Source organism: Lucilia sericata, unplaced genomic scaffold (assembly GCF_015586225.1).
Source record: "Lucilia sericata isolate MDLA Ls3-8-SP2 unplaced genomic scaffold, ASM1558622v1 Contig000010F_arrow, whole genome shotgun sequence".
In the NCBI taxonomy this organism is placed as follows: Eukaryota; Metazoa; Arthropoda; class Insecta; order Diptera; family Calliphoridae; genus Lucilia; species Lucilia sericata.
Genome location: NW_023994050.1, coordinates 796,846 through 823,241, shown reverse-complemented (window position 1 = coordinate 823,241; position 26,396 = coordinate 796,846). Strand labels below are relative to the sequence as shown.

The 26,396-nt window shown below is 30.0% G+C and overlaps 1 protein-coding gene across 1 annotated transcript in view; it reads left to right on the top strand.

Annotated features, from left to right (window-relative positions):
- Window positions 1–24,883, top strand: part of LOC119603889 — a 30,870-nt gene extending 5,987 nt beyond the window's left edge. Inside the window, exons 2-5 of the mRNA XM_037956176.1 lie at window positions 13,475–13,685; window positions 14,540–14,651; window positions 21,476–21,793; window positions 21,851–24,883. Of these exons, the coding sequence (XP_037812104.1) occupies window positions 13,482–13,685; window positions 14,540–14,651; window positions 21,476–21,793; window positions 21,851–22,017 (801 nt within the window). The 5' untranslated portion in view covers window positions 13,475–13,481 and the 3' untranslated portion in view covers window positions 22,018–24,883. The remainder of the gene's footprint in view (window positions 1–13,474; window positions 13,686–14,539; window positions 14,652–21,475; window positions 21,794–21,850) is intronic.
- The last annotated feature ends 1,513 nt before the right edge of the window (window positions 24,884–26,396 follow it).

The window sequence follows — 26,396 nt, the reverse complement described above, 5'->3', positions numbered from 1 at the left end:
GCAATTAAGAAAGTTTCATTTGAACATTAATCAACTTACCTAATTTAGCTGAGTTTTATGTACATAAATATATATGTATGTATCTCAATATTTAATTTTATGAGGATAGGACCATATTGGATCCAAATCAACATATAAGGTCCACTTCAGAAACGCTCATAACTTGCTTATAAATACAAGTATGTCAATGAATTTCGAAATAAACAAGTCTTACAAGAACAAACATCTTCCTACTTAAGGATCGGTTCATAATTGACTTTTTCCCCTATATAAGATCCCCTGTAGAAAATTACTTTAAAGCTTATAACTAATTTAAAAATAGCATTACAGCAATGAAATTCGACACAAACAAGTTGTATAGGATCTTTAAACTTTCTAATCAATTTTATTATGATCGGCCCATAATTCACCCTATACCCCCTATAAGATCCTCTTCGGAAAATGGCTTTAAACCAGTAGTGGGAAGACAAATACTATCAAGTATTTATTGTGTGTATTAAGCAGCAGAGAACCGTATTCAAGTCAACATTTAGTATTAGTACACTGTAAAAAGTTGTTCATAAACAAAATAAAATATTTTGCGTGCAAATACACCTTTAATGTACATAAACATACATAAATAAATTATTTCAATAATTTTTTTCAATAAAGCGTGGAAAATACTTTTATAAATAATGAATATTATCTATAAAAATTTATAATTCTTTCATTACAATTACAATTATTTTTGACCATCCATATTTTTTATAAAAAAACAATTTTCCCAATTAACATCAAACATTTTGCTATGTGTATTAAAAGAGAACATAACATGCATTAAAAATAACCCAGCAGTTCGACGGGACAGTTCCGAACTAACCACTTGACATACCACTTATGGTGGCCCCTAGCCACCCGACTACCCAGGTGACCAACCATTTTAACTTGGGCTTGTCTTACGAGGAAGTCAATCGTCACTCTACAATCTACAATGAGACTGTCAAGGGGTAGTCAAAAGTAGTCAATGGATGGTAATCTCCAAATAGGTTCCTGGGAGTCAGTCACATTACTGGCTCTTTTACTATTTACTTTACTATCTATTGACGTGTCCTAGGAGAAAGTAAAGTGTCCCCAAGTAGCTTGTCCAATACGGTAGGGTTAAATAAATCGGCAGAGAGTAAAAAATAAGTTCTCTTACAGGTTTTTATCGTTTTTTATACATGTCTAAGCATACAAGCATGTGAAATTAAGAGTGCAAGAAGGCTCTTAACAAAGCTCTTTTCGATTAGGACTCTAAAAACTTATGACTTTTAAACTTTGGAATTCATTAATACACATAAATGACTCTGAAAGAATAGAATTTGTTATATCAAGAAAAGATTAATTTTTTCCGTAATCTCTGTTAAAAATGTTTCTTTTAATTCACCTTTAATAAATTTACTTTTCCAAATTGTAAATATTTCTTATTTAAATTTCATTACTTTTACTATTTTTTAATTTACTTAAAAACATTTCCTTATTTTAAAATTCAAAATTTTTCGCGAAAACTACCTTAAACAACTTCTTAAAGTCAACTAACATAAAAATCAAATAACTTAAAAAGTGATGAAATAGTATAATTGTTCATTGTCTTTGCACTATGACAAAACTGATAATGATTTTTCTTTTTCTCTTCACATTCAATTCTTAAGTTTTTTTCAAGTGTCCTCTCTCTCGTTTATTCGGGGGACAGTTAAGTGACGACTGCCACTCTCTTGCTTACTTGGTGTACAGTAAAGTGGGGACTGTCTTCGCTCTCGATTACGAAGAGTACATTCGTGATGAATGACCAAAAACATTCAAATAGGGTACAACCAGCAGGTTAGACTTTAGTGGAAAATAACAATTGTGTCTCCAATAGATGTGTAAAATATTTACATTCTGAAGTAGTGTGAATTACTGTCTTTTACATATGCATTGACACTTTGTCAAACTGCTAGGCGCTTACAACTGGCTTAATAATACAAGTATAGCAATAAAGTTCGACCTAAACAAGTTATATAAAAACCTAAATCTCTCTTGCAAATTTTATAAGACTGAGTCCATATTGGATCTAAGACCCATAGATGGGATCGTCTAACGCAATATGTAATGAAACCATCACACATTGAGAGAAAATACGGAAAAAAAGAAGTGAAATAGTTGTTTCCATCTTACTATGTTATTGTTTTATACCAATCATGTAAACACAAAAATAAATAAATTATACGAATTTTATTTTCTTTTTTTTTCATACGGATGGAATATCATTTTACTTTTTCATTAGACTTTACGTACGTAAAGTGTCATTTTTAAAGAGATTTTTCCATTTTTATAAGCTCCGAAGATCGCAAAATGTATTGTTAATTTCCCGCTTTTCCCCTTGTTGATACTTTTTCTCCCCCATTTATTTCATATTCTTTAAAAAAAAACTACCATTTATTTTATTGGTTCATATAGTCATATGAAATCCAAAAAGCCCTAAGTTACATTGAACAAATTTTTCAGGAGAAGCAAGCAAACAACCTTTTAAAATGATAAATCAAACAATTTTCAATATTTTCTCAAGTTAAACTTATTTTTTATTGACAAATTAGTATTTGAAGAAAATTTTGCGGTTTTGTTTTAATTGCGGATATACTTATGAAACTTACGCCCTTGAGAATTTGTTTCTTCTGAAACCCATAAGGGGGTAAGTTACATTAAACAAGTAAGAGTGCTATATTCGGCTGTGTCGAATCTTATATACCCTTCACCATACTATTGTGTATTTAAAAAATATCAATTTTATAAAATTTTAATTTATTTCATTTTCCTGACTATATCATAATTATATCAATAGCAACACATAATGAACAACGCTAAACGAAATAAACATACAAGAAACAAAATACACAAGGCAACAGACATCCAAACATACGAAACTGAATATACCATGAAACAAAAACAATACACACGAGGCAATGAAAAACTAATAAAAGTACTAAAAACAAGTAAGAGTGCTATATTCGGCTGTGCCGAATCTTATATACCCTTCACCATAGAGTATTTAAAAATTCATTTTCCCGACTATATCATTATTATAGCAATAGCAAAACATAATAAACAACAACAACGCTAAACGAAATAAACACGCAAAAAACAAAATACACAAGGCAGCAAAACCAACAGACATCCAAACATACGAAACGAAATACTGAAAAAAACAAAATACAAAGGCAATGAATAAGCAGTGTTGTTGTTGTTTATTTTTTATGAAATTTTCAGAGGTTGTCTCGGATTTTGGCTTATATCTCCGTTGTTTATGAACGGATTTTGCTGATTTTAAATAGGAAACTTCTCGAAAGCATGTCTGATAGAATTATTGAAAATTTGGATCCCGAAGATATCTGGGGTCTTCAGAAAACTGATTTCAACAGACAGACAGACAGACTGACGGACATGGCTTAATCGACTTAATCGACGCTATCTATAAGGATTCAGAATATATATACTTTATGGGGTCGGAAAATTATATTTTGGAAATTACAAACGGAATGACAAACTTATATATACCCTTCTCACGAAGGTGAAGGGTAGAAAAGTATGTTTAAAAAACAAGTAAGAGTGCTATATTCGGCTGTGCCGAATCTTATATACCCTTCACCATAGTGTATTTAAAAAATATCAATTTTATAAAATTTTAATTTACATATGTATTTCATTTTCCCGACTATATCATTATTATAGCAAAAGCAAAACATAATGAACAACAGCAATGCTAAACGAAATAAACACACAACAAGTTAGATTGCTATATTCGGCTGAGCCGAATCTTAAATACCCTCCATCAGCTACTTTTATATTAATACTTTTCTAATTGATCAAAGATTTGTAGAAATAAGTCTTCTCATCTATTACAATTCCAAGATTTATTGAACATTATAAACGCCATTTTCATTTATATTTTTATAGTGCTTAGCAATATTTAATAATTTGCATGTATGCATGTGTGTGAAAGATTTAAGGATTTTGAAAATACATACATATATATAATTTTGTTCTACACAAATTGATAATGCAAATAGTTAAATAATGTTAAAGCGCTTTTAGGGGCTGTTCCTAGTATGGGAGATAAGATCAATTATAGACCGATCGTAAAAAATTCTTTAAGCAAAATTTCTGTACATAAAAGCTATATTTCATTCAAATTTTGTATCTATATCGTAATTTAGTATAGCTTTATTTGGTAATGAGTAATATGCGTTTAAGAGATTTTCGTAAAAGGACCTTGTATGGGAGCTATGACCAATTATGTATACATATAAAGACAAAATTTCAAAATTCTGTATCTATATCATTATTTGGTAATGAATATTGTTCATCTAAGTGATTTTCTGGAGGGGACCTAGTATGAGAGCTATGACCAAATATGGAGCGATCGGGAAAAAATTTCATAGTAATATTTCTGTGCATATCAGTAATACTTATACCAAATTTTATATGGATATCTTAATTTAGTAATGAGTTATGCGCGTTTAAGTGATTTTCGGGAGGGGACTTTGTATGGGAGCTATGACAAATTATGGACCGATCGGAAAAAACTTTCAGAGTAATATTTCTATGCATATGGGCAATACTTATACCAAATTTTATATGGATATCTTAATTTAGTAATGAGTTATGCGCGTTTAAGTGATTTTCGGGAGGGGACCTTGTATGGGAGCTATGACCAATTATGGACCGATCGGGAAAAAATTTCACAGTAACATTTCTGTGCATATAAACAATACTTGTATAAAATTTTATATGGATATCTTAATTTAGTAATGAGTTATGCGCGTTTAAGTGATTTTCGGGAGGGGACCTTGTATGGGAGCTATGACCAGTTATGGACCGATCGGAAAAAACTTTCAGAGTAATATTTCTATGCATATGGGCAATACTTATACCAAATTTTATATGGATATCTTAATTTAGTAATGGGTTATGCGCGTTTAAGTGATTTTCGGGAGGGGACCTTGTATGGGAGCTATGTCCAATTATGGACCGATCCAGAAAATTTTTTCTCTGGATGAATTCTATTGACATAAGATTTTAATTTGTAACATTTTGTGAAGATATCAACATTCTGACGGAAGTTATTAACAAAAAACCCATTTTCCGGGAATATGTACTTTTGTATGGGAGGTATATGAAATTGTGGACCGATTCTGGCAATTTTCAGCAGGGATCAAGCTCTTGTGTAGAAACGAATGTATGGTGATTTTCATGGAATTACCTTGCATAGTTTTCGAGAAAATTACATCAGATTGTGTAAAAAATGCTTATTTTTTTCGAGGTTGTTTTAAATTTTGATTCATAACTTTTCCCGGCGTGAACCGATTTTGCCCATTTCCAATACCAAACAACTTAGGAAAATGAAGAACATTTTGGGTGAATTTGGTTAAACTCTATTGCTTCGTTTTATCGTGAGCGTGTTTTACACAGACAGACGGACATAGCTAAATCGACTCAGAATTTGATAAGGACAAAGAATATATATACTTTGTTGGGTCTCAGATGAATATTTCTTGGTGTTACACACGGAAGGACAAAGTTATATATACCCTCTATCACCACTTATGGTGGTGGAGGGTATAAAAACCAAAATACACAAGGCAGGCAAACCAACAGCCATCCAAACAAACGAAACGAAATACACAAAAAACAAAAACAAAATACACAACGCAATGAAACCAACAGACATCCAAACATACCGAACTGAATTCACCTAGAAACAAAAACAATATACACAAGGCAATGAAACACACAGCCATCCAAACATACGAAACTGAATACACTAAGAAACAAAAACAACATACACAAGGCAATGAAACACACACTGTGTGTCACACAGCCATCCAAACATATGAAACGAAATACTCAAAAAAAAAAAAAACAAAATACACAACGCAATGAATAAGCAGTGTTGTTGTTGCTTATTTTTTATGAAAATTTCAGAGGTTGTCTCGGATTTTTGCTTATATCTCCGTTGTTTATGGACGGATTTGGCTGATTTTAATAGGAAACTTCTCGAAAGCATGTCTGATAGAATTATTGAAGACTTGGATCCCCAAGATATCTGGGGTCGTCAGAAAACTGATTTCAACAGACAGACAGACGAACAGACATACAGACAGACGGACATGGCTTAATCGACTCCGCTATCTATAAGGATTCAGAATATATATACTTTATAGGGTCGGAAAATTATATTTTGGAAATTATAAACGGAATGACAAACTTATATATACCCTTCTCACGAAGGTGAAGGGTATAAAAACAAAAACGAAATACACAACGCAATGAATAAGAGGTTGTCTCGGACTTTGGCTTATATCTCCGTTATTTATGGACGAATTATACCCATGCTCGAAAGCATGTCTGATAGAATTATTTTAGGTTTGGATCCCGAAGATATCTGGGGTCTTCAGAAAACTGATTTCAACAGACAGACGGACATGGCTTAATCGACTCCGCTATCTATAAGGATTCAGAATATATATACTTTATAGGGTCGGAAAATTATATTTTGGAAATTACAAACGGGATGACAAACTTATATATACCCTTCCCACGAAGATGAAGGGTATAAAAATAGTAAGTTTCAACATTTTTAACTAAATTAAAATCGGGTTTTGTTGGTCAAATAGGCCCTAAACATGGAAAGCACAAGGCTTCATAAAGATTTTCGGAAATTGAAATTTCTTTTTTGAAAAGAAATTTTTGTTTTATTTGATGCCAACTTATAACATTTTACAATTTCGAAGTTAAAAACTAAAAAGAATTTTAAAATTTTTATGAATTTTAAGGTATTTTTAAAACATAATCTTTTAAAATTTCGAAGATAGCGTCGTTGATTTTGATTGTAGGAGTGTAATATTTAACAGGAACATGTGTTTTAATACGGTGCATTATAATCAATCAAAAAGTCGATTTTGATTTTTTTGTAACTTAGGGGCTTTTGGATTTCATATGACGATATGTTTCTTAACAAATTAAAACTTTTTTCAAACAAAGCTGAATATTTTCTTATGATTTAAATTTTTGAAGTTCGTTATAAAAAGGAACATTTTATAAAATAGTACTCGTTATAACCGAGTTATTTGTAAGAAATGTTTTTATATGAAAATAGTTACCACTATGTCCGTTCGTCGTCGTCTCCATTTGTCGTGTTTGGAAAATCTCGATTTTTGTCAGTTTGGCGACTTCGGCGAACCATATCTCTAGAATTCTAAAGCTATTTGCCCGTGTCATACATAAAATTAAAGACCATACTGTTTATAATATGTATTTTATGTTCTACACAGAGGAAAAAAATATACACGCCTGTTACCAAATTGACACCAAATTTTTAATGCCAAGTATATACATACATACATACAACAACAACATGTAATGTAGACCACGCAACTTTGTCAACATTGCAGCAATTCCTTATCGCAATCTAAACTTGGTAAGCTCACTATTTACAACGCATTTTGAGCTTACCACGTTTGTTACGTCCCTAAAACGTCGCAAGGTCAAGAGCTTGCCGAGAGGGGTTTTTGCCTGCCGTATTTAAGAACAAGAACAGAACACAACTTTTTAACTTTTATTTTTACAAATTTGGCTTAGCAAAGTTTTACGAAAATAAAAATCATACAGTAGTTTTCCGATTTAACGAACCCATATGTTGCACAGTGGTATAGGAAAAAAAAAAGAGGGAAATAATTCGGTAACTTCTAAACGGTTAATCCGATTTTAATGAAATTTGGTATGCACAAAGAGGAGGTGTTGTCGAGTTTAGGTTTTGAATTTGGACCTTATAGGCCAACCAGGGGCCCGCGGGGGGTCCTCAAATTAGGACACCTCGGCAATGTTAAATTTTTAAAACGATCCTATTTCTTCATTTGAGTTCCGATTTAAAAAATTTCGTATATAGAATCTCCTCATCGAGCACTATAAAAAATGTAGCAGTAAATTATCTCTTATAGTTTAGGAGATATTCGCATTTGAAAATTAAAATTTTAAAATTTTTACCGTCCTTACTTTAGTTTTTTGATAATAGCGGGTCCAAATATTCCCGATTTTCGCCATTTTTTTTTATTCGCTGAACAACAAGTTTATATATCAAGCAGTGAAAGAATTATGTAAAAATCATGACTGAGTCCAAAGTTATAAGCATTTTAATTTAAAAAATAAAAAAAAAGGCGATTTTTTGTCATTTTTTTTGGGAAAAAAGTATCTTTTTCTTTTTAAGTTATCTAAAAAGTTTCTAAGAAGATGTATATAGAATTTATACTTTTTAGAAAGCTGACTTTACATAAAATTCGATAAATGAAACAAAACCTAAAAATTTTTGATACCGAGGGGACCAGGTCCATCCAAAAAAACCCTATTTTTTATGGAAAATTCAATTTTGAGCAAAAATTCTCAAATCGCATAGTCGATATCGAATTATAGTGACCTGTTTTATATGACCCAATATGTTCTTAATCATTTTGTAACGGGTTTCGATAACCCCGCCCCTGGTATGGATATAATAGGCAAAAAACCAAAAAATCCCATTTTTGGGATTTTTTTAAACTTTTTTGGGAATTCTAATAATTTGGGAATTCTAAGAATTTCTAATAAGAAAATTCGAAATTTTTATTTAATTTTGGATTTTGAGTAAAAATCTAAAAAATCTAATCTACCTAACTGTAAAGTTTCATCAAAAAATATTCATAAATAAAATTTTTATTGCAATTTGAAAAATTTGTATCTTCGCAAAAACTGAATAAAAAACATTTTTTAATTTTTTTTAAAAAAAGTATTCCGCGAATTTTTTAATTTTCAAAAATTATATACAGTTTTGAAAAATAGACAAAATTACCTTTCCATTGATATATAACATGCCTACCTAATGTTTTTTAAGTGACAAATTAATTAGGGAAAACTCAACATCTTTTAGAGAATTTACCTAGTACTATTATTTTCATCCATAAGGTTAACTCTTAAGTTTGTTACATATATTAAAAAAATATATTGAAAATCGGGAATATTTGGACCCGCTATTATCAAAAAACTAAAGTAAGGACGGTAAAAATTTTGATTTTCAAATGCGAATATCTCCTAAACTATAAGAGATAATTTACTCGGAACTCAAATGAAGAAATAGGATCGTTTTAAAAATTTAACATAGCCGAGGTGTCCTAATATGAGGACCCCCCGCTGGGCCCCTGGTTGGCCTATAAGGTCCAAATTCAAAACCTAAACTCGACAACACCTCCTCTTTGTGCATACCAAATTTCATTAAAATCGGATTAACCGTTTAGAAGTTACCGAATTATTTCCCTCTTTTTTTTCCGATACCACTGTGTGTTGTCAGGCCTGTTCGTAAAACTGAAAAGTTCGTTATATGCAGTACTAACTAAAACGTGGGTTTTTGGTAGGAAAGTAATTAAAAATAGGTACATAAAATAATTTTTAAATGTATTTTATAAAAATTAATTCTTTTTTTTTATAAAAATAGCACAAAACACAAAATTCCGAATCTTATATACCAACCCACAGTGGTATAGGAAAAAAAAAAGAGGGAAATAATTCGGTAACTTCTAAACGGTTAATCCGATTTTAATGAAATTTGGTATGCACAAAGAGGAGGTGTTGTCGAGTTTAGGTTTTGAATTTGGACCTTATAGGCCAACCAGGGGCCCGGCTGGGGGTCCTCAAATTAGGACACCTCGGCTATGTTAAATTTTTAAAACGATCCTATTTCTTCATTTGAGTTCCGATTTAAAAAAAATTTCGTATATAGAATCTCCTCATCGAGCACTATAAAAAATGTCGTCGTAGCAGTAAATTATCTCTTATAGTTTAGGAGATATTCGCATTTGAATATTAAAATTTTAAAATTTTTACCGTCCTTACTTTAGTTTTTTTGATAATAGCAGGTCCAAATATTTCCGATTTTCGCCATTTTTTTTTATTTGCTTAACAACAAGTTTATATACCAAGCAGTGAAAGAATTATGTAAAAATCATGACTGAGTCCAAAGTTATAGGCATTTAAATTTAAAAAATTAAAAAAAGGCGATTTTTTGTCATTTTTTTGGGAAAAAAGTATCTTTTTCTTTTTAAGTTATCTAAAAAGTTTCTAAGAAGATGTATATAGAATTTATACTTTTTGGAAAGCTGACTTTACATAAAATACGATAAATGAAACAAAACCTAAAAATTGTTGATACCGAGGGGACCAGGTCCATCCAAAAAAACCCTATTTTTTATGGAAAATTAAATTTTGAGCAAAAATTCTCAAATCGCATAGTCGATATCAAATTATAGTGACCTGTTTTATATGACCCAATAAGTTCTTAATCATTTTGTAACGGGTTTCGATAACCCCGCCCCTGGTATGGATATAATAGGCAAAAAACCAAAAAATCCCATTTTTGGGATTTTTTAAAACTTTTTTGGGAATTCCGGGATTTCTAATAAGAAAATTCGAAATTTTTATTTAATTTTGGATTTTGAGTAAAAAAATCTACCTAACTGTAAAATTTCATCAAAAAATATTCATAAATAAAATTTTTATTGCAATTTGAAAAATTTGTATCTTCGCAAAAACTGAATAAAAAACATTTTTTAATTTTTTTTAAAAAAAGTATTCCGCGAATTTTTTAATTTTCAAAAATTATATACAGTTTTGAAAAATAGACAAAATTACCTTTCCATTGATATATAACATGCCTACCTAATGTTTTTTAAGTGACAAATTAATTAGGGAAAACTCAACATCTTTTAGAAAATTTACCTAGCACTATTATTTTCATCCATATATGTAACAAATTTAAGAGTTAACCTTATGGATGAAAATAATAGTGCTAGGCAAATTTTCTAAAAGATGTTGAGTTTTCCCTAATTAATTTGTCACTTAAAAAACATTAGGTAGGCATGTTATATATCAATGGAAAGGTAATTTTGTCTATTTTTCAAAACTGTATATAATTTTTGAAAATTAAAAAATTCGCGGAATACTTTTTTTAAAAAAAATTAAAAAATGTTTTTTATTCAGTTTTTGCGAAGATACAAATTTTTCAAATTGCAATAAAAATTTTATTTATGAATATTTTTTGATGAAATTTTACAGTTAGGTAGATTTTTTTACTCAAAATCCAAAATTAAAAAAATTTCGAATTTTCTTATTAGAAATCCCGGAATTCCCAAAAAAGTTTTAAAAAATCCCAAAAATGGGATTTTTTGGTTTTTTGCCTATTATATCCATACCAGGGGCGGGGTTATCGAAACCCGTTACAAAATGATTAAGAACTTATTGGGTCATATAAAACAGGTCACTATAATTTGATATCGACTATGCGATTTGAGAATTTTTGCTCAAAATTTAATTTTCCATAAAAAATAGGGTTTTTTTGGATGGACCTGGTCCCCTCGGTATCAAAAATTTTTAGGTTTTGTTTCATTTATCGTATTTTATGTAAAGTCAGCTTTCCAAAAAGTATAAATTCTATATACATCTTCTTAGAAACTTTTTAGATAACTTAAAAAGAAAAAGATACTTTTTTCCCAAAAAAAATGACAAAAAATCGCCTTTTTTTAATTTTTTAAATTAAAATGCCTATAACTTTGGACTCAGTCATGATTTTTACATAATTCTTTCACTGCTTGATATATAAACTTGTTGTTAAGCGAATAAAACAAAATGGCGAAAATCGGGAATATTTGGACCTGCTATTATCAAAAAAAACTAAAGTAAGGACGGTAAAAATTTTAAAATTTTAATTTTCAAATGCGAATATCTCCTAAACTATAAGAGATAATTTACAACATTTTTTATAGTGCTCGATGAGGAGATTCTATATACGAAATTTTTTTTAAATCGGAACTCAAATGAAGAAATAGGATCGTTTTAAAAATTTAACATAGCCGAGGTGTCCTAATTTGATGACCCCCCGCCGGGCCCCTGGTTGGCCTATAAGGTCCAAATTCAAAACCTAAACTCGACAACACCTCCTCTTTGTGCACACCAAATTTCATTAAAATCGGATTAACCGTTTAGAAGTTACCGAATTATTTCCCTCTTTTTTTTTTCCTATACCACTGTGCAACCTTCAAACCATATTTGTGTCGAATTTAATCGCTGTATTTTTAATTCAGTCATGAGCGTTAAAGTTATTTCTCGAAGTTCATCGCTATACTCGTATTTTTAAGCGAGTAATGAGTGTTGAAGTAATTTTCTTAAGGGGGCCTGATATGGAGGGTAAGGTCAATTATGGACCGATTCCCATAAAATTTGTTAGAGATTTCGGTTAGTATAGAACATGTTTGTATCGAATTTCATCGGCGTACTCGTATTGTTAAGCGAGTATTGAGCGTTAAAGTCATTATCTGAAGGACGGACGGACATAGCTACATCGAACTAAAATTTAATAAGAACCCAGAATGTGTTACAGTTTTGGGTATAAAAGCACCGCTTAAAACAACGGTATAGTTTTTTGCTACAACTTAGGTTATTTGTTATTTTTGATAAATGTCATTTTATCTTCATTTAAATAATAATATTTTTATTAGTTCGTTAAACAGAGTACAAAAAACAAGTTTTGTTCGTTATTTAAGGTAGTCAATAGGAAAAATTAGCTTGTTCGTTAAATGCGATGTTCGTAGAATTGAATGGTCGTTAAATCGGAAAACTACTGTACTGCCTATTTTGGAATACTAAATATTAATGTCCCTGTGAAATTATGCATAAACCAGTTTTATATTAACATATGTAAGTCCATTGGTAAAATTTTATGCGTATATGTATGTCAATATTTGAAAACATCAAAGTCCCTTTTAGATAGTAAGTTTGAGTGTGTGCCAATCGATAGCAATTTACTGGTAAAAGTAAATTTTTGATAGCTATGAGGTGAATAAAATTTGACTGCTCATTGGCCTACATAAATTTCTGACAAATGAAGATAAAAAATTGACAAAACAAAAAATAAATAAATGAAAAACAAAAACTTAAAAATTTAATTTCAAAATCCATTTCATATTAAAAAGATTTATTTATAAAATTCATAAAGCATATAAAAACTGATTATTTTTATTGAAAGTGTCAAATTTCTGAGATTAATCAGTGACAATTTTCAAAATTTATCACAGCCAGAAAAGATATCGTTTGACACAGCAAAATGTAAACATTTTCCCACCATAGGAACATTTTCCACCATAGAACTTTGCTATCATTTGGCACACACTCTTTGTAGTAAATAAAAATCATAAATACATACATACATATGTATATTGGAATTAAGCTAAAATTCGAAATAAATGATAATCGATGAAAACGTTGTATAATCCTTACTGGTATACGATATCATACGGTCGGATTTGGTCGACAATACTTTCTTGTTCATTTTTTACTTGTATTAACTAGATCAACAACCTGTTTATAAATTTATTACTTAATTATTTTTATTTATTTTATTTAGCTTAAAAATGCATGCAGTTGGTATACATTCCGCCATGGCAATAAAACGCCAACGTAAGAGGCGTGATGAACAGAAACGTGCTAGAGAAAGACGTTACAGTACTCAGAGTTCCGAAAGTGGAGAAACATTTCATTCTCCGAGTGGATCATTTCGACGTAAATTTCATCAAGCCCATAATACAGTTAAGCCTGGGCCAGGTCTGGATAGTCAGGTAAATGTTTCTAGCTTTAAAAAGTTTTTAATAATAATGTACGTATGTAGTATGTAGATCTTATCTGATAGACACCGTGACAGGTTTCCTAAATGAAATGACTCCCAATAAATTTAATTAATTTCTTCTTTGAAATATCTTCCAATGTGTAATTTATAATTCCGTTTGGTAAACTCTTGATTTTGTTGTAAAAAATTGTTTGTTAATGGGTCAGAAAGGTTTTTTATGTTCCGGAAAAGTTACATACTTATCCTTCTCATAATTTTAGTTACTACAAATTTCGGATCCATAAAAAATATTTTGAAACATGCATTGGTTATTTTGACACTGATAGATCCTTTCCATTCAAAATGTTTCACTATTTCCTAGTATCATACCTCCGTAGACTGAAATGCGTTTCTTTATATTTGAAAACATTTAAAACTGATTTCCAAAATGAATGGATTTTTTCTAACTGTCTTGTTCATCAAATAATCTTTTTCGAACTATTTTCGGTAGTTGTGTTATAAGTCGGCTTGGCTATGTCACGCATTGCAGATGCATTTAGACTTTGGCATTTTTTCGTGGAGTGTAGTTAATGACAACAATTATGAAACGATCCGCAAGGATCGGTTAATATCGACCTTGCCACTCGTGACATATAACCAGAAACTAACAACAATGTCTTGGATAATTGAATAAACAGGATAAGCTGCTACTGAAGCCAGTCGGGACATATAAATTTCTTGGGAATATTATTAGAAGAGTTTTCTTTCATAATTAGCCAATTAGCACGTAGTGATAGGACCTAATCTTGATTATAAATAGGACCTAATCTTGATTATAAATATTTATAATATTATTTTATTTAAAAGGTTGTAACGAGTATTGGAATGCTGCACATTGGTATTGTGTTTATTGTATTCGGTTTATTTTTGTGTGGTGCTGGAATTATACCTGATGAAACGATGTCCTGGAATGTTTTCAGTAAGTGATTTTCTTATTATGAATTCTAGTTATAAAATTATACACACACAACATAGCTACACTTATTCATACATAATTTTTGTAAACAGTATTTTATGGTCGCCATTTTAAAATAAGAATCAAGTTTTTGCTTTTTTCCAAGTGCGAGATTATTTGAATATAGATTCAATCTAGGTTTTAATAACAATTTAATAAAATTTAAAGGTCCGCCCAATTTCTGGGTCGTATTTAACCATTTGCTGTACATACATTAGAGCCCTGCATAACTCTATTTGCTACACACAATGAGTGACCCATTGCTTCGCACTCAACTCATTGTTTGTTTAGAATAGTATTTGTTTAGAATAGTATTTACAAAGGCACTGTGCAAATACATTCAAATCGAGTGAGTAAACAATATGTCTGTTAAATAACAAAAAGTTGTTACTAATTTTCACAAAAATATTTGAAATTTATATTGAAATACAAAAACAATTTGTGATAATTTATAACAACTTTTTGTTAATGAACAGACATAATTGTTCAATTCACTATCGATGTTGTAGCGTTGTATGTCAGCAGCTGCTACAATAGTCATAACAATGTTGTTGGTATTTTCTATGCAAAAGCTCTATACAACTCATACGACAATTTTTCATATGTTTTTCGAATGTTGTAAAAAATTTTAGTGTTGCCAATTGTTTATTTCAACATATAAATAAAAAATTCAAACGATTTTAGCATAAAAAACGATAAAGTGGTAACACTGAAATCAAAAACAAACAGCTGTTTACCAAAACAAAAAAATCTTAAATTTTATTAAAAACTGTTTATTTATTAGTTTAAAATGTGGAATAAAGAAAATAAAAGAGTTGAAAATTCAAAGAAATTAATTTGGCTTACTTCGCATGTTTAATTAATTTAATATTTTTGATTTTTTTATCTTTTGACATTGTTATGTATATTTGTTTTGATTGTTTTTTTTTATTGAGAACATAAACTTATGACTTGCTGCAAATATCTGTTCACAATCACTGTTACTACACTTCAGTAGGTACAATATACAACTTGTGAATTGAACAAATAACATAATATTATATTCGAATAAAAATTTTTTATTTTTTTAAATTATTCTTTGGGCTTAAAAAACTAAAATAAAAAATTTCGAAAATTCGAACTCATGTTTGAAAAAATTTAATGCTGATAAAACCAGTCTCGGGGGACCAAATTTGCAGAGTGTTAAGTACAGTTGATGACGTTACTATATTATCTTCGACTATTCGAAATTAAATTTGAAAATTCGAAGTAATATTCGAAAAATCTGTTAATTTGTCGAACTTATTTTTTTTTTTGCTTTCACTCGATTCATTCTCTGTATAGTACTTGACTTGAATCACACAAACACTCATTACTTGTATCGTACAGGGCTCTAACATATGTACATACATACATATTAATTAATAGGAACATATACGATTTTTATATTTTTTTATGAACAAAAAAGTTGAAATATTTTAATAATAATTGTCCAATTCACAATTTAAATTTTTTATTGTTTTGTTTTTGTTCTAAAAAAGTTTATTTGAAAAATTTTTATGACACACTTTGTACGATACAACATCGATTGTGAATTGTACAAAATTCACCAAAACAATTCAGTCTAGATTAATCATGACTTAAAAAGAAGTAATGGGTTAAAATGCTAAAATTTACATTTACACATAGCATTTTAAGTAAGTATTTTAAAATTTTGGTGACATTGGAGATTAATACATACCACGCGTGGAATTATGTAAGTACCTAGTAAAAACTTACATTGCAAATTCTAAAATTTACATGGCTAAAAAGTAAGTACTTACATATAATATTATTTGTAAGACATTAGTAGACTACTTCTAAGTAATGCAGCCGGTATGTGGTAGTCATTGAAAAGAAAGTAGTTAAGTGAGTACAAGTTGTTGCCATCTTTTGCTGAGTACTTCATTAAAACTTAAATATTTATTCAATAGCACAGGTCTACGACGAAAAAACTTTTGAAATTTTAGTTTATGTATTGACATCGAGTCGCCTTCAATAACGTGCACACTGATACTCTTATCCATTCTTTAGACCAGTTTTATGTTGACCGGGTGTTCCGTAACTGGATCAACTACATGCTATGGAACAGATGGATAAGCTGCGAGATGTACGATATAACTATCAGTAAATGAGTATTTCGCGGTACACCACAGGCTGGCATTTTATCTTCTTTACTCTGGGTTACCTCGATTAAAAGCCTTCTAAGGACCCTAACCGAGAAAGAACATAGACCTGTCTACTAGGCAGACGATGTCGTAATACTTCTAAGGGGAAAGGATCCAAATTACTTGTGTAGAAGAGCTCAGGATGCTCTGAATACGGCCTTGAGCTGGGCTCAACGTTAACCCGTCGAAGACGGAAATCTGTCTTTTCATCTTCATCTTTGACCGGAATTTAAAATGGAGACACCACTTAGAGGAGAGGATCAATAAGGCACATCAGTGCTGGGCGATATTTAGGAGAACTATACACAGAAAAAATTAATTTTAAACAATTTTCAATTAAACGATTAATCGAAAATTTTAAAAGGGTTCAATTCATTTTGTATTTGAATCATAAAAATGTATAATCAAATACTACGTATTTAACAACAACAAAAATATAAAAAAATAAAAATTTTTTATACGAAATCAATTATAAGTAGTAATTGAATATAGGCGCAATTTACATGAAGACTTTTCAGACGTCTGTTTTTTCCAATTCTCTTTTGAGAATCTTCTAAAAAATCATGAACATTTATACGGCGATTTTTTACATGCAACTATGCATGTCTTTTTTTATGTTTAATTGTATAATCCTTGTTAATTACTTATTCGTAATAAAACTAAAATGAAGTTTTTAACATAAAAACCATTTAATTTGATTTAAAAAAAAATTAATAACACGCTATAGTATTTTTTTAATGCAAATTTTAGTGTTTTCATGTAAAAAAAGACATAATTATTTTTTTACATGAGCATAATATCAACAGTACGAATGAGTTTAAAGAGGAATGTCAAAAACAATCATGAAAATCCCAAATCATGTTTGTTTTCTTACCCCCCATTCTTCTCTACCCCGCTCACCACCAATCATCGACAAACATGAAAACAGACGTCTGGGCAAACATGAAAAAAAATCATCGTGTAAATTGGGTGATACAATTTTTGTTATAGGTTGAACTTCAATAAATAAAATAATTGAAAACGAGGTTTTGGTAATTGAAATCGTTTTTCAGTTTTTTCTGTGTAGGCATGAAATGGGGTCTTAGTCCTACTATGACACATTGGCTTTATAAAAGTGTAATACCAAACTACTAGAGACAGTTCATCGCACATGCTACTTGGGTATAAGTAGTGCCATGAGTACTACGTCAACCAAGGCTCTGGAAACTTTGCTAGATATTCCACACATTGAAACATATTTAAGCCGAACATCTCATAACTTTAGGCGAACTGGCCAAAAGCTGTTAAAGGACACGTCATTAATGTATACTGGACACATTGGAATGCTATACACAATCATCGGACGTATCCGATCGGATTCCAGACACAGAATATGTCGGAAACTTAGACAGAATGTCTTGGTCAAGCGGAACATTTAGAGCAAATACCAGTAGGAATTCGTTTCTACACGGATGGCTCTAATTTGAGGGACAAAGTGGGCCTGGAGTTCTATATTGAAGACCCAGAAACAGAAATGTAACTGTGGGTAGAACCACAAGATTCTATGGGGTATCCTTAATGAGAAAAAGAGTAGAAATCTCCTTAATTATTAATATTCTAAGTGTGCACACAGGATTACGGGCACAGCTATACAAAATTGGAAGTGCGGATTCAGACGAATGTAGCGCATGTGGAGAGGACAGTTAAACTCTGGAGCACTTTCTTTGCCACTGTCAGGCATTCGTCGAAGTTAGATCCAAATAACTTGGGAGTTATATAACGTTCCTCATATAACATTCCTCGCGAACACTGATTGGAAAATTATTGGGAATTACGTCCAGTTTAATTACATTCAGTTAACACAATGTTTATTTTTTTACCCATAAACATTTCTCTTCTATGAAAAAGAGCGCAAAACAGGCCCTATAGTGGCCTAGGTATATTTCTTCGGATTTGATGTAATATACCCAGCAGTTCGGCGGGACAGTCCAGAACTATCCAATGAACACACCACTTATGGTGACCCCTAGCCACCAGACTACCCAGGTGACTAACCATTTTAACATGGGCTTGTCAATCGTCACTCTGTAGCCTACAATGAGACTGCCCAGACCTAGTCAAAAGTAGTCAATGGGTGGTAATGCCCAAATGAGTTCTTAAGAGTCACAAATTACTAGCTCTTTTACTAGTTACTTTGCTAGCTGTTGACGTATCCTAAGAGAAAGTCAAGTGTCCTTTAAGTAAGTAAAAAAAAAATAAAAAAAACTTTTAAATAAAATTATTTTTATTTATAGTTTAAATAAGTAAGTAAGTAAAAAAAAAATAAAAAAAAACTTTTAAATAAAATTATTTTTATTTATAGTTTAAATAAATATTGAAATAAATAATTTTAATATTGCTGCTCATTAGCATCTTCAGTAAAATCCGATTTTTTGGAATTTATTGTTACACATACATAAATGACTCTGAATAGAACTTTTTTATATCAAGGAAAGACTAAATTTTTCCGTAATCTCTCGGCTAAACATTTTTGTTTTAACTCATCTTTATTAAATTCAAATTATAAATACATATTAATTATTTAAATGTCATTACTTTTACTATTTTTTAATTTATTTAAAAAACATTTCCTTATTCTAAAATTCAATAACTTAAAAAGCGATGAAATAGTATAATTGTTTATTGTCTTTGCGCTCTGTTTATTGTATTTTTCTCATCATTCATAAGTTTTTTTAAGTGTCCCCTCTCTCATTTACTCGGGGGATAGTAAAGTGACGACTGTCCACTCTCTTGCTTACTTGGTGCACACTAAAGAGGTAACTGTCTTCGCTCTCGGTTACGAAGAGTACGTTCGTGATAAATGACCAAAAACATATAACCAGCTGGTTAAAATTAAGTGGAAAATAACAATTGTGGCTCCAATAGATATGTAAAATATCTACATTCTGAAGTACAATTGAAAAAAAATTTTAGTGTCCCCTCACTTGTTTACGAAGAGTACGTTGGTGACAAATAACTCAATATATGTATGTATACAAATTAGGGTCAATTATCTGCTTTAACACAAGTGTTATTGACTGTCTTTTACGGATGCATTGCCTTTTTGTCGAACTGCTGGGAATACTTATTCACATTAACTTAAATATGAGTTTTTATCTTCATTCGACGTAATTCTTATTTTTGGGTAAAGTATATGTATAATTTATGGACAATAAATAAGGGACTAAAATAATAAAAAATCGTTTCAATATCTCTCACAGATTAGAGGTACCTGTGATTTGAATTTTGAGGATTTCGGAAAAAAACTATTTTTGAAAAATTCGTTACTGTTTTCCATTTTATATTAAACCTTCCCAGAATATAAAATTCCAGGTAATACAAAATATTCAATTCTAGATAATAGGAAACATATGTACATCAGTTTTAGTAAAACAGAATAATTACACTGTACGTAAACTTTCAACTTTCAAAAAGACACAGAAAAACGCCGAAACACGTGATCTTAATTTTCGGTCGTAGAATCGGGAGATATTGCATTTTAAAGTTTATACTGTTTCTGAGGTGATTTTTGATTATTTAAATTTAAAAAACAAAACTCACATGCATAGAAAAGTAAATAAATACATGAACCTAGAGTCCATTTGAATTATTATGCATATATATTTAATTTTTCATAATTAGATCGTATGTCTATGCGTGAAAACATTTTTAAAAATTTAAAAAATTAAATATCACCTCATAAAAGTTGATACTTTAAAACGCAATATCTCCCGATTTTGATCCAACTTTTCAAAACGGAGAATGCCACTAGATTCTACGACCCAAAATTAAATTTAGTCTCGGCGTTTTTCTGTGCCTTTTTGACATACTTACAGTGTTATTAATGTTAGCCCGTAAACAGTGAAGGTCAAAGTCAAACTCTGCAATATTGGTAAACTTTATTGAAACCGCAGTGAAATATTATTTAGTTTTCAACTAATTTAAATGAAACTTGGGAACACCCATATTTATAACGACATTAAAAAAATTGGAATTAATATATTTTTGTAATTATATAAAATGTCCGTAATATAGGAACTAAAACTGATATCTGATTCACTTTCAGCATCTAAAAATACATGGAATCTTGTCAGATTGGTTTCAAAAGGTTTTCCAAACCTTCATTTCGTTGGCCTGTTTGTAATCTGACGAAATCATAAAGTAGTAGTAATTGTACATATATCAATGAAAAGCTTATTATTTTTCTGAAATATCACAGTTTTTAATACTTTTGTAATCGCACATAAATATTTGACACTTATACATGGCTTCTTGCATATGATACCAAAATTGGGTATAGTTTCTTGGTAAGAAATATGAAAAAAATCATAAAATCCTCAAAAAATACCCTTTCATTCTTTGACCTAGATCACCAAATATTGACGCCAGCACAAACAATTTGGGAAATGATATATTAGAATGAAATCAATTTTAATTAGGTAAACCAAAGTCGGTCAAATCATTAGCAGAATAATTTAAAAGCGTATTCTTTTCGAATTGAACGAATTTATAAGATTACTGAATACTAAAATGAATATATGAAGTAAAAGTAAAATTTAAAAAATATTTTTTATTCAATTTCAGGCTCAAGTTCGGCATGGTGGAATGAAGTAACATGCACAGGATTGTTTTCTTTGGGTTTGGGTTTGTTCTTGCTGATATTAAACTGTTTGATAAGTCGAAAAGAGGAAGAAGATTTAGAAGACTACGTACAGCGTCAACTTACTAGATCACGATCAGGACATCGTTTGGAACGGGACGTCGAAACTGGAGTCTTAACAACACGCCATGCTCGAAAAGCAGTCGCCTTGCAGAAGAATGTACGAAATGGTTCAACTACTGATGTGGCATTAGTAAATAGTTCAGCAACTGACAATGTACCAAATGGATCCATAGTTGGACGTAATATGAATAATTATAAATCAACTATTTTGACAACCTAATGTTTTATTTTTACAGGTTTAAATACTTCCGGTGATATTTTATTAGAAAAAATAGTGGAAGAAGACAACTCATATCTAAATAATGGTAGTGTTGGCGTTTCGCCAATTGAAATAGAAAACGATACCAAACAGCTCCTACGAAGCGAATCAATAAATGAAACAATCAATATTACGAGAATATAAAATTACGTACTCACCTAATCTAATATTTAATATTACGAGTATTCTTAATGCAATTTATTAGGTAATAATTATAATTATTTATTTATCTTTATATCTCTTTTCCTCCTCTCTATCTCTCTTTCCCTTTTTTATGCAAAACTTTAATAATAATTGTAGTTTAAAGTGAATAATATAAAAGACAAAAATATATACAATGTATTTTTAGGATAAGGACCATTTTCTTGATTTCTTAAATAATAGATACAAAAATTAGAAACAAACGACCATTACATTATTAAAATTATTATATAATCCTTATACAACGATGAAATACCATACGTTTTTATTCACGTTAAATGCATCTTATTTAAAAACGTCGACAAAAGAATATTCACCTAAATATTACAATGCAGCGTAATAATTAAAACACACATCCTAATCTACATTAAAAATATGTACGAGAAATTCAAACTAAATACATACATATGTGTATATTGGTTTTTGAATTTGAACTTCAAGGAGTGTGAATAATATATTGATAGCTTCCGTTAAGCAGTCTTATTTTTATTTTTTATGTATGAGGCATCGGCTCTAGTTTTTAAGTTTTTAAAAATGTCTACAACAAATTTCCTCCTCAAGGATAAATTCTGTAAAACAGGCAGTTTTTAGTTTAAAAATCTTGATTTCATAACAATATGTTAAAAAAAATTTCTGCAATCTCTTCGAAATGGGTCTCAAAAATTCGGTAATTTTGTTCTGATTACGAGAATTATATTTTTAAAATTTGTTTAGAGTATTTTTGGTAGCATATTATTTTTACTTTTATCGAAATAGGTCCGTCCGTTTGTGTGACCATTAGAGGTGCCCACCAAATGTCGATTTTGTTTGGATGGGTCTTATTTTGTTCTTTAGTGTCTAAAACTGGTGTTAAACCTTTTTGTCCTTTGATATAATTGTTTTATAACTAGTTGGGTGGATCATTTTTTATTAGAAGATTAGATTTGTTAGTCCACGTGGTCCACGAGATACCCTAATGCATGTATAAGTGGACATAAGTATATTACACCGTATGAATTTATAGTCGGGCATGGAAGACCATATGATACCTTACACCACTGAGTATGTTAAAAATTTGGATTATTTTTTAATTAATAAAGCATTTAATTTGATTTTTACCTTACTTCTGGAATATTTTTACTTATTGTTGCCAAAAAATAGATTTTCTACAAGAGAGCTTATACGGGGGTGAGGGTAAATATGGGTCTATACTTATAAATGTTGGTAGAGCAATTTACGTCTACATCAAAGTTACTTATGTAGAATTTCATCGTGATATTAGTGTTTATAAGTGAGTTTTGACCTTATAAGTGAATTTTGACCTTCACACTATCAAATTATCTTGAAAATTGCGATCTTTAGCGAGCGCACAAACTTTAGATACTTGGAGACACAGACAGACGGATAAAGTTAAATCGACTCTGAAAGTAATTCTGAGCCGATTGGTATACTTTAAGGTGTAGGACCAATATTTGTGGGTGTTACAAACATCAGCACAAACGAATAATACCCTTCCCACTATAGCGGTGTTAATCTATGTGTACGCGATGGTTAGATCAGACAGTATTGATATATAAGGTAAAGGTAAAATCCTGTTCGAAAATTTTTGAAATTCCCCTATAGAAAAACTGTAAATATTTCATTAAAGTTATTCAAACAGTTAAGGCTCAGTTAGTTTTTACGTTCCGTCCCGTGATGAATCAGCTGATTCGTTTTGGATTACGGAAACCTATGTAAATCATTAGTTCTACAATGAGGTTGCCATTGGGTTTTTGTATGAATCCCTGGTAAACAATTCGTATTTTTGACAAAATTTTAATGGTTTCAGAATTTTCTTCAAATCTCGGTTATATATAGACCGATTTCCAATAACAAACTTCTCGAAAGCATGTCTTATAGAATTATTGAAGATTGGGATCTCGAGGATATCTGGCGTCCTTATACATACATACACAAATTTTAATTCTACAGACAGACGTACATACATTAGGGTATAACTTTATTGAGGCGGCAAAATAACACTCTCTTATAGCCAATTCTGTCCTGATAATAAAAAGCTATTTTTTATGTCAATATGGTTAAAAAGCTTTCCGCATGGAAACCAATTTCTAAAATGATTTTGCTAGTTTATGTACACATTTCTATTAAGATAAAGGGTTAATATTTAAAATGTCACCTCCGTAGATAATGGTTAACCGAATCTAAAAATGAGGCGGTATTTTAAAATTAAAAAAATATATGTACATATATAAAGTCTGCCGAGTTTTCTTTCGCTGCAATTAGATCTATTTTGATACATTAACGTCATTCATAGCTTTATAAAACTACATTAAGGAAAAGATATGTATGCAGTTTTTTTTTAACGTTTTTGTGTAAAACTATTGCTAGCAAGTTTTAATAAAGAGCAAGTTTTGTTTTAAAATTAAAAATTTATCAACCTGCCTTTATGAGTGTAATCGTAAACATAAAAAAAATAATTTAAAAAAATAAGATTATATTTACTACAAAATAAATAAATTGCACATTTATAAAAACATAACTATGTACTGTTTACATACATATAAATTTAACTGCATAAAAAATAAAAATAATTCAAATAAAACATATAATAAACATAAACAAATAATATTAAATTAAAAATATGTATAATAAAAATGTAAGACTTTTCCTCGAAATAAAAAAGAAATCAAACTTATTTTATGTAAATGTACAAAATACTATGTATTTAACCTTTTTATATTATCGTTATTATTATGTAAAACAGAAATTGATAATTTCTATAATAAAAACAAAAGACTTTTCTGTATGTAATCCGCAAATACGAGTACTCAAATGCTTATTTAATGTACTTTTTATAATTTTGAATTTTCTTATTTTATTTCTTTTAAAAAAAATCATTTTTAATCGCAGAAAACTATAATATAATTGAATTAAACATTCTTCAAAAATGATAAATATAAGATTATTTTCTACGTTGCACAGTTAAAACTAATTTAAATGTAAATAACCCATAATTCAAGTTTTGTCAATAAAAAGTTAATTTTTTTCTTAACTAAAATGTTGTTAGTTCTTATTTATTTTCATATAAAAATTCACTTGATCCGCAGCCGCTGTTCTTTCTTTTCCTCCTTCCCTATAAACTAGACTAGTCTATGGTCTAGTCTATAGCCTAGTATATAGTCTAGTCTATAGTCTAGTCTATAGTCTAGTCAATAGTCTAGTCTATAGACTAGTCTATACTCTAGTCTAGTCTAGTCTATAGATTACTCTGTATTCTAGTCTATAGTCTAGTCTATTGGAAAATTACTTTAATTTAAAACATAAAAAGTACTACTATAATTGTTATAAGGTCAATAAAAAGTAAATTTTTTCACTTGCTCACATCAGATGATAAGCGGATTCCAAAATATCTCTACTTGAATTCATAAATTAAAACTATGCCAATAATGTTCTAATAACGAAAAGCTTTTTATCTGGTCATTTTGCTGCAAAAACCTTGTCTATAGACTAGACTATAGACAAGACTACAGACTATAGTCTAGTCTAGTCAATAGTTTAGTCTAGTCTATAGTCTAGTCTATATAGTCTAGTCTAGTCTATAGTCTAGTCTATAGTCTATAAACTAAATTGTTGTTAGTTCTTATTTATTTTCATATAAAAATTCACTTGATCACATCAGGGGATTCCAAAATATCTCTACTTGAATTCATAAATTAAAACTGTGCCAGTACTGTTCTAATAACGAAAAGCTTTTTATCGGGTCATTTTGGTGCAAAAACCGCAGCCCCTGTTCTTTCTTTTCCTCCTTCCCTATAGACTAGACTAGTCTATGGTCTAGTCTATAGACTACTCTGTATTCTAGTCTATAGTCTAGTTTGCAGTCTAGTCTATTGGAAAATTACTTTAGTACTTTAAAACATAAAAAGTACTACTATAATTGTTATAAGGTCAATAAAAAGTAAATTTTTTCACTTGTTCACATCAGATGATGTGGATTCCAAAATATCTCTACTTGAATTCATAAATTAAAACTGTGCCAATACTGTTCTATCTGGTCATTTTGCTGCAAAAACCGCAGCCCCTGTTCTTTCTTTTTCTCCTTGTCTATAGACTAGACTATAGACTAGACTATAGACTAGACTATAGACTAGACTATAGACTAGACTATAGACTAGACTATAGACTAGACTATAGACTAGACTACAGACTAGACTATAGACTAGACTACAGACTATAGTCTAGTCAATAGTCTATAGTCTAGTCAATAGTCTATAGTCTAGTCAATAGTCTAGTCTATAGTCTAGTCAATAGTCTAGTCAGTAGTCTAGTCTATAGTCTAGTCT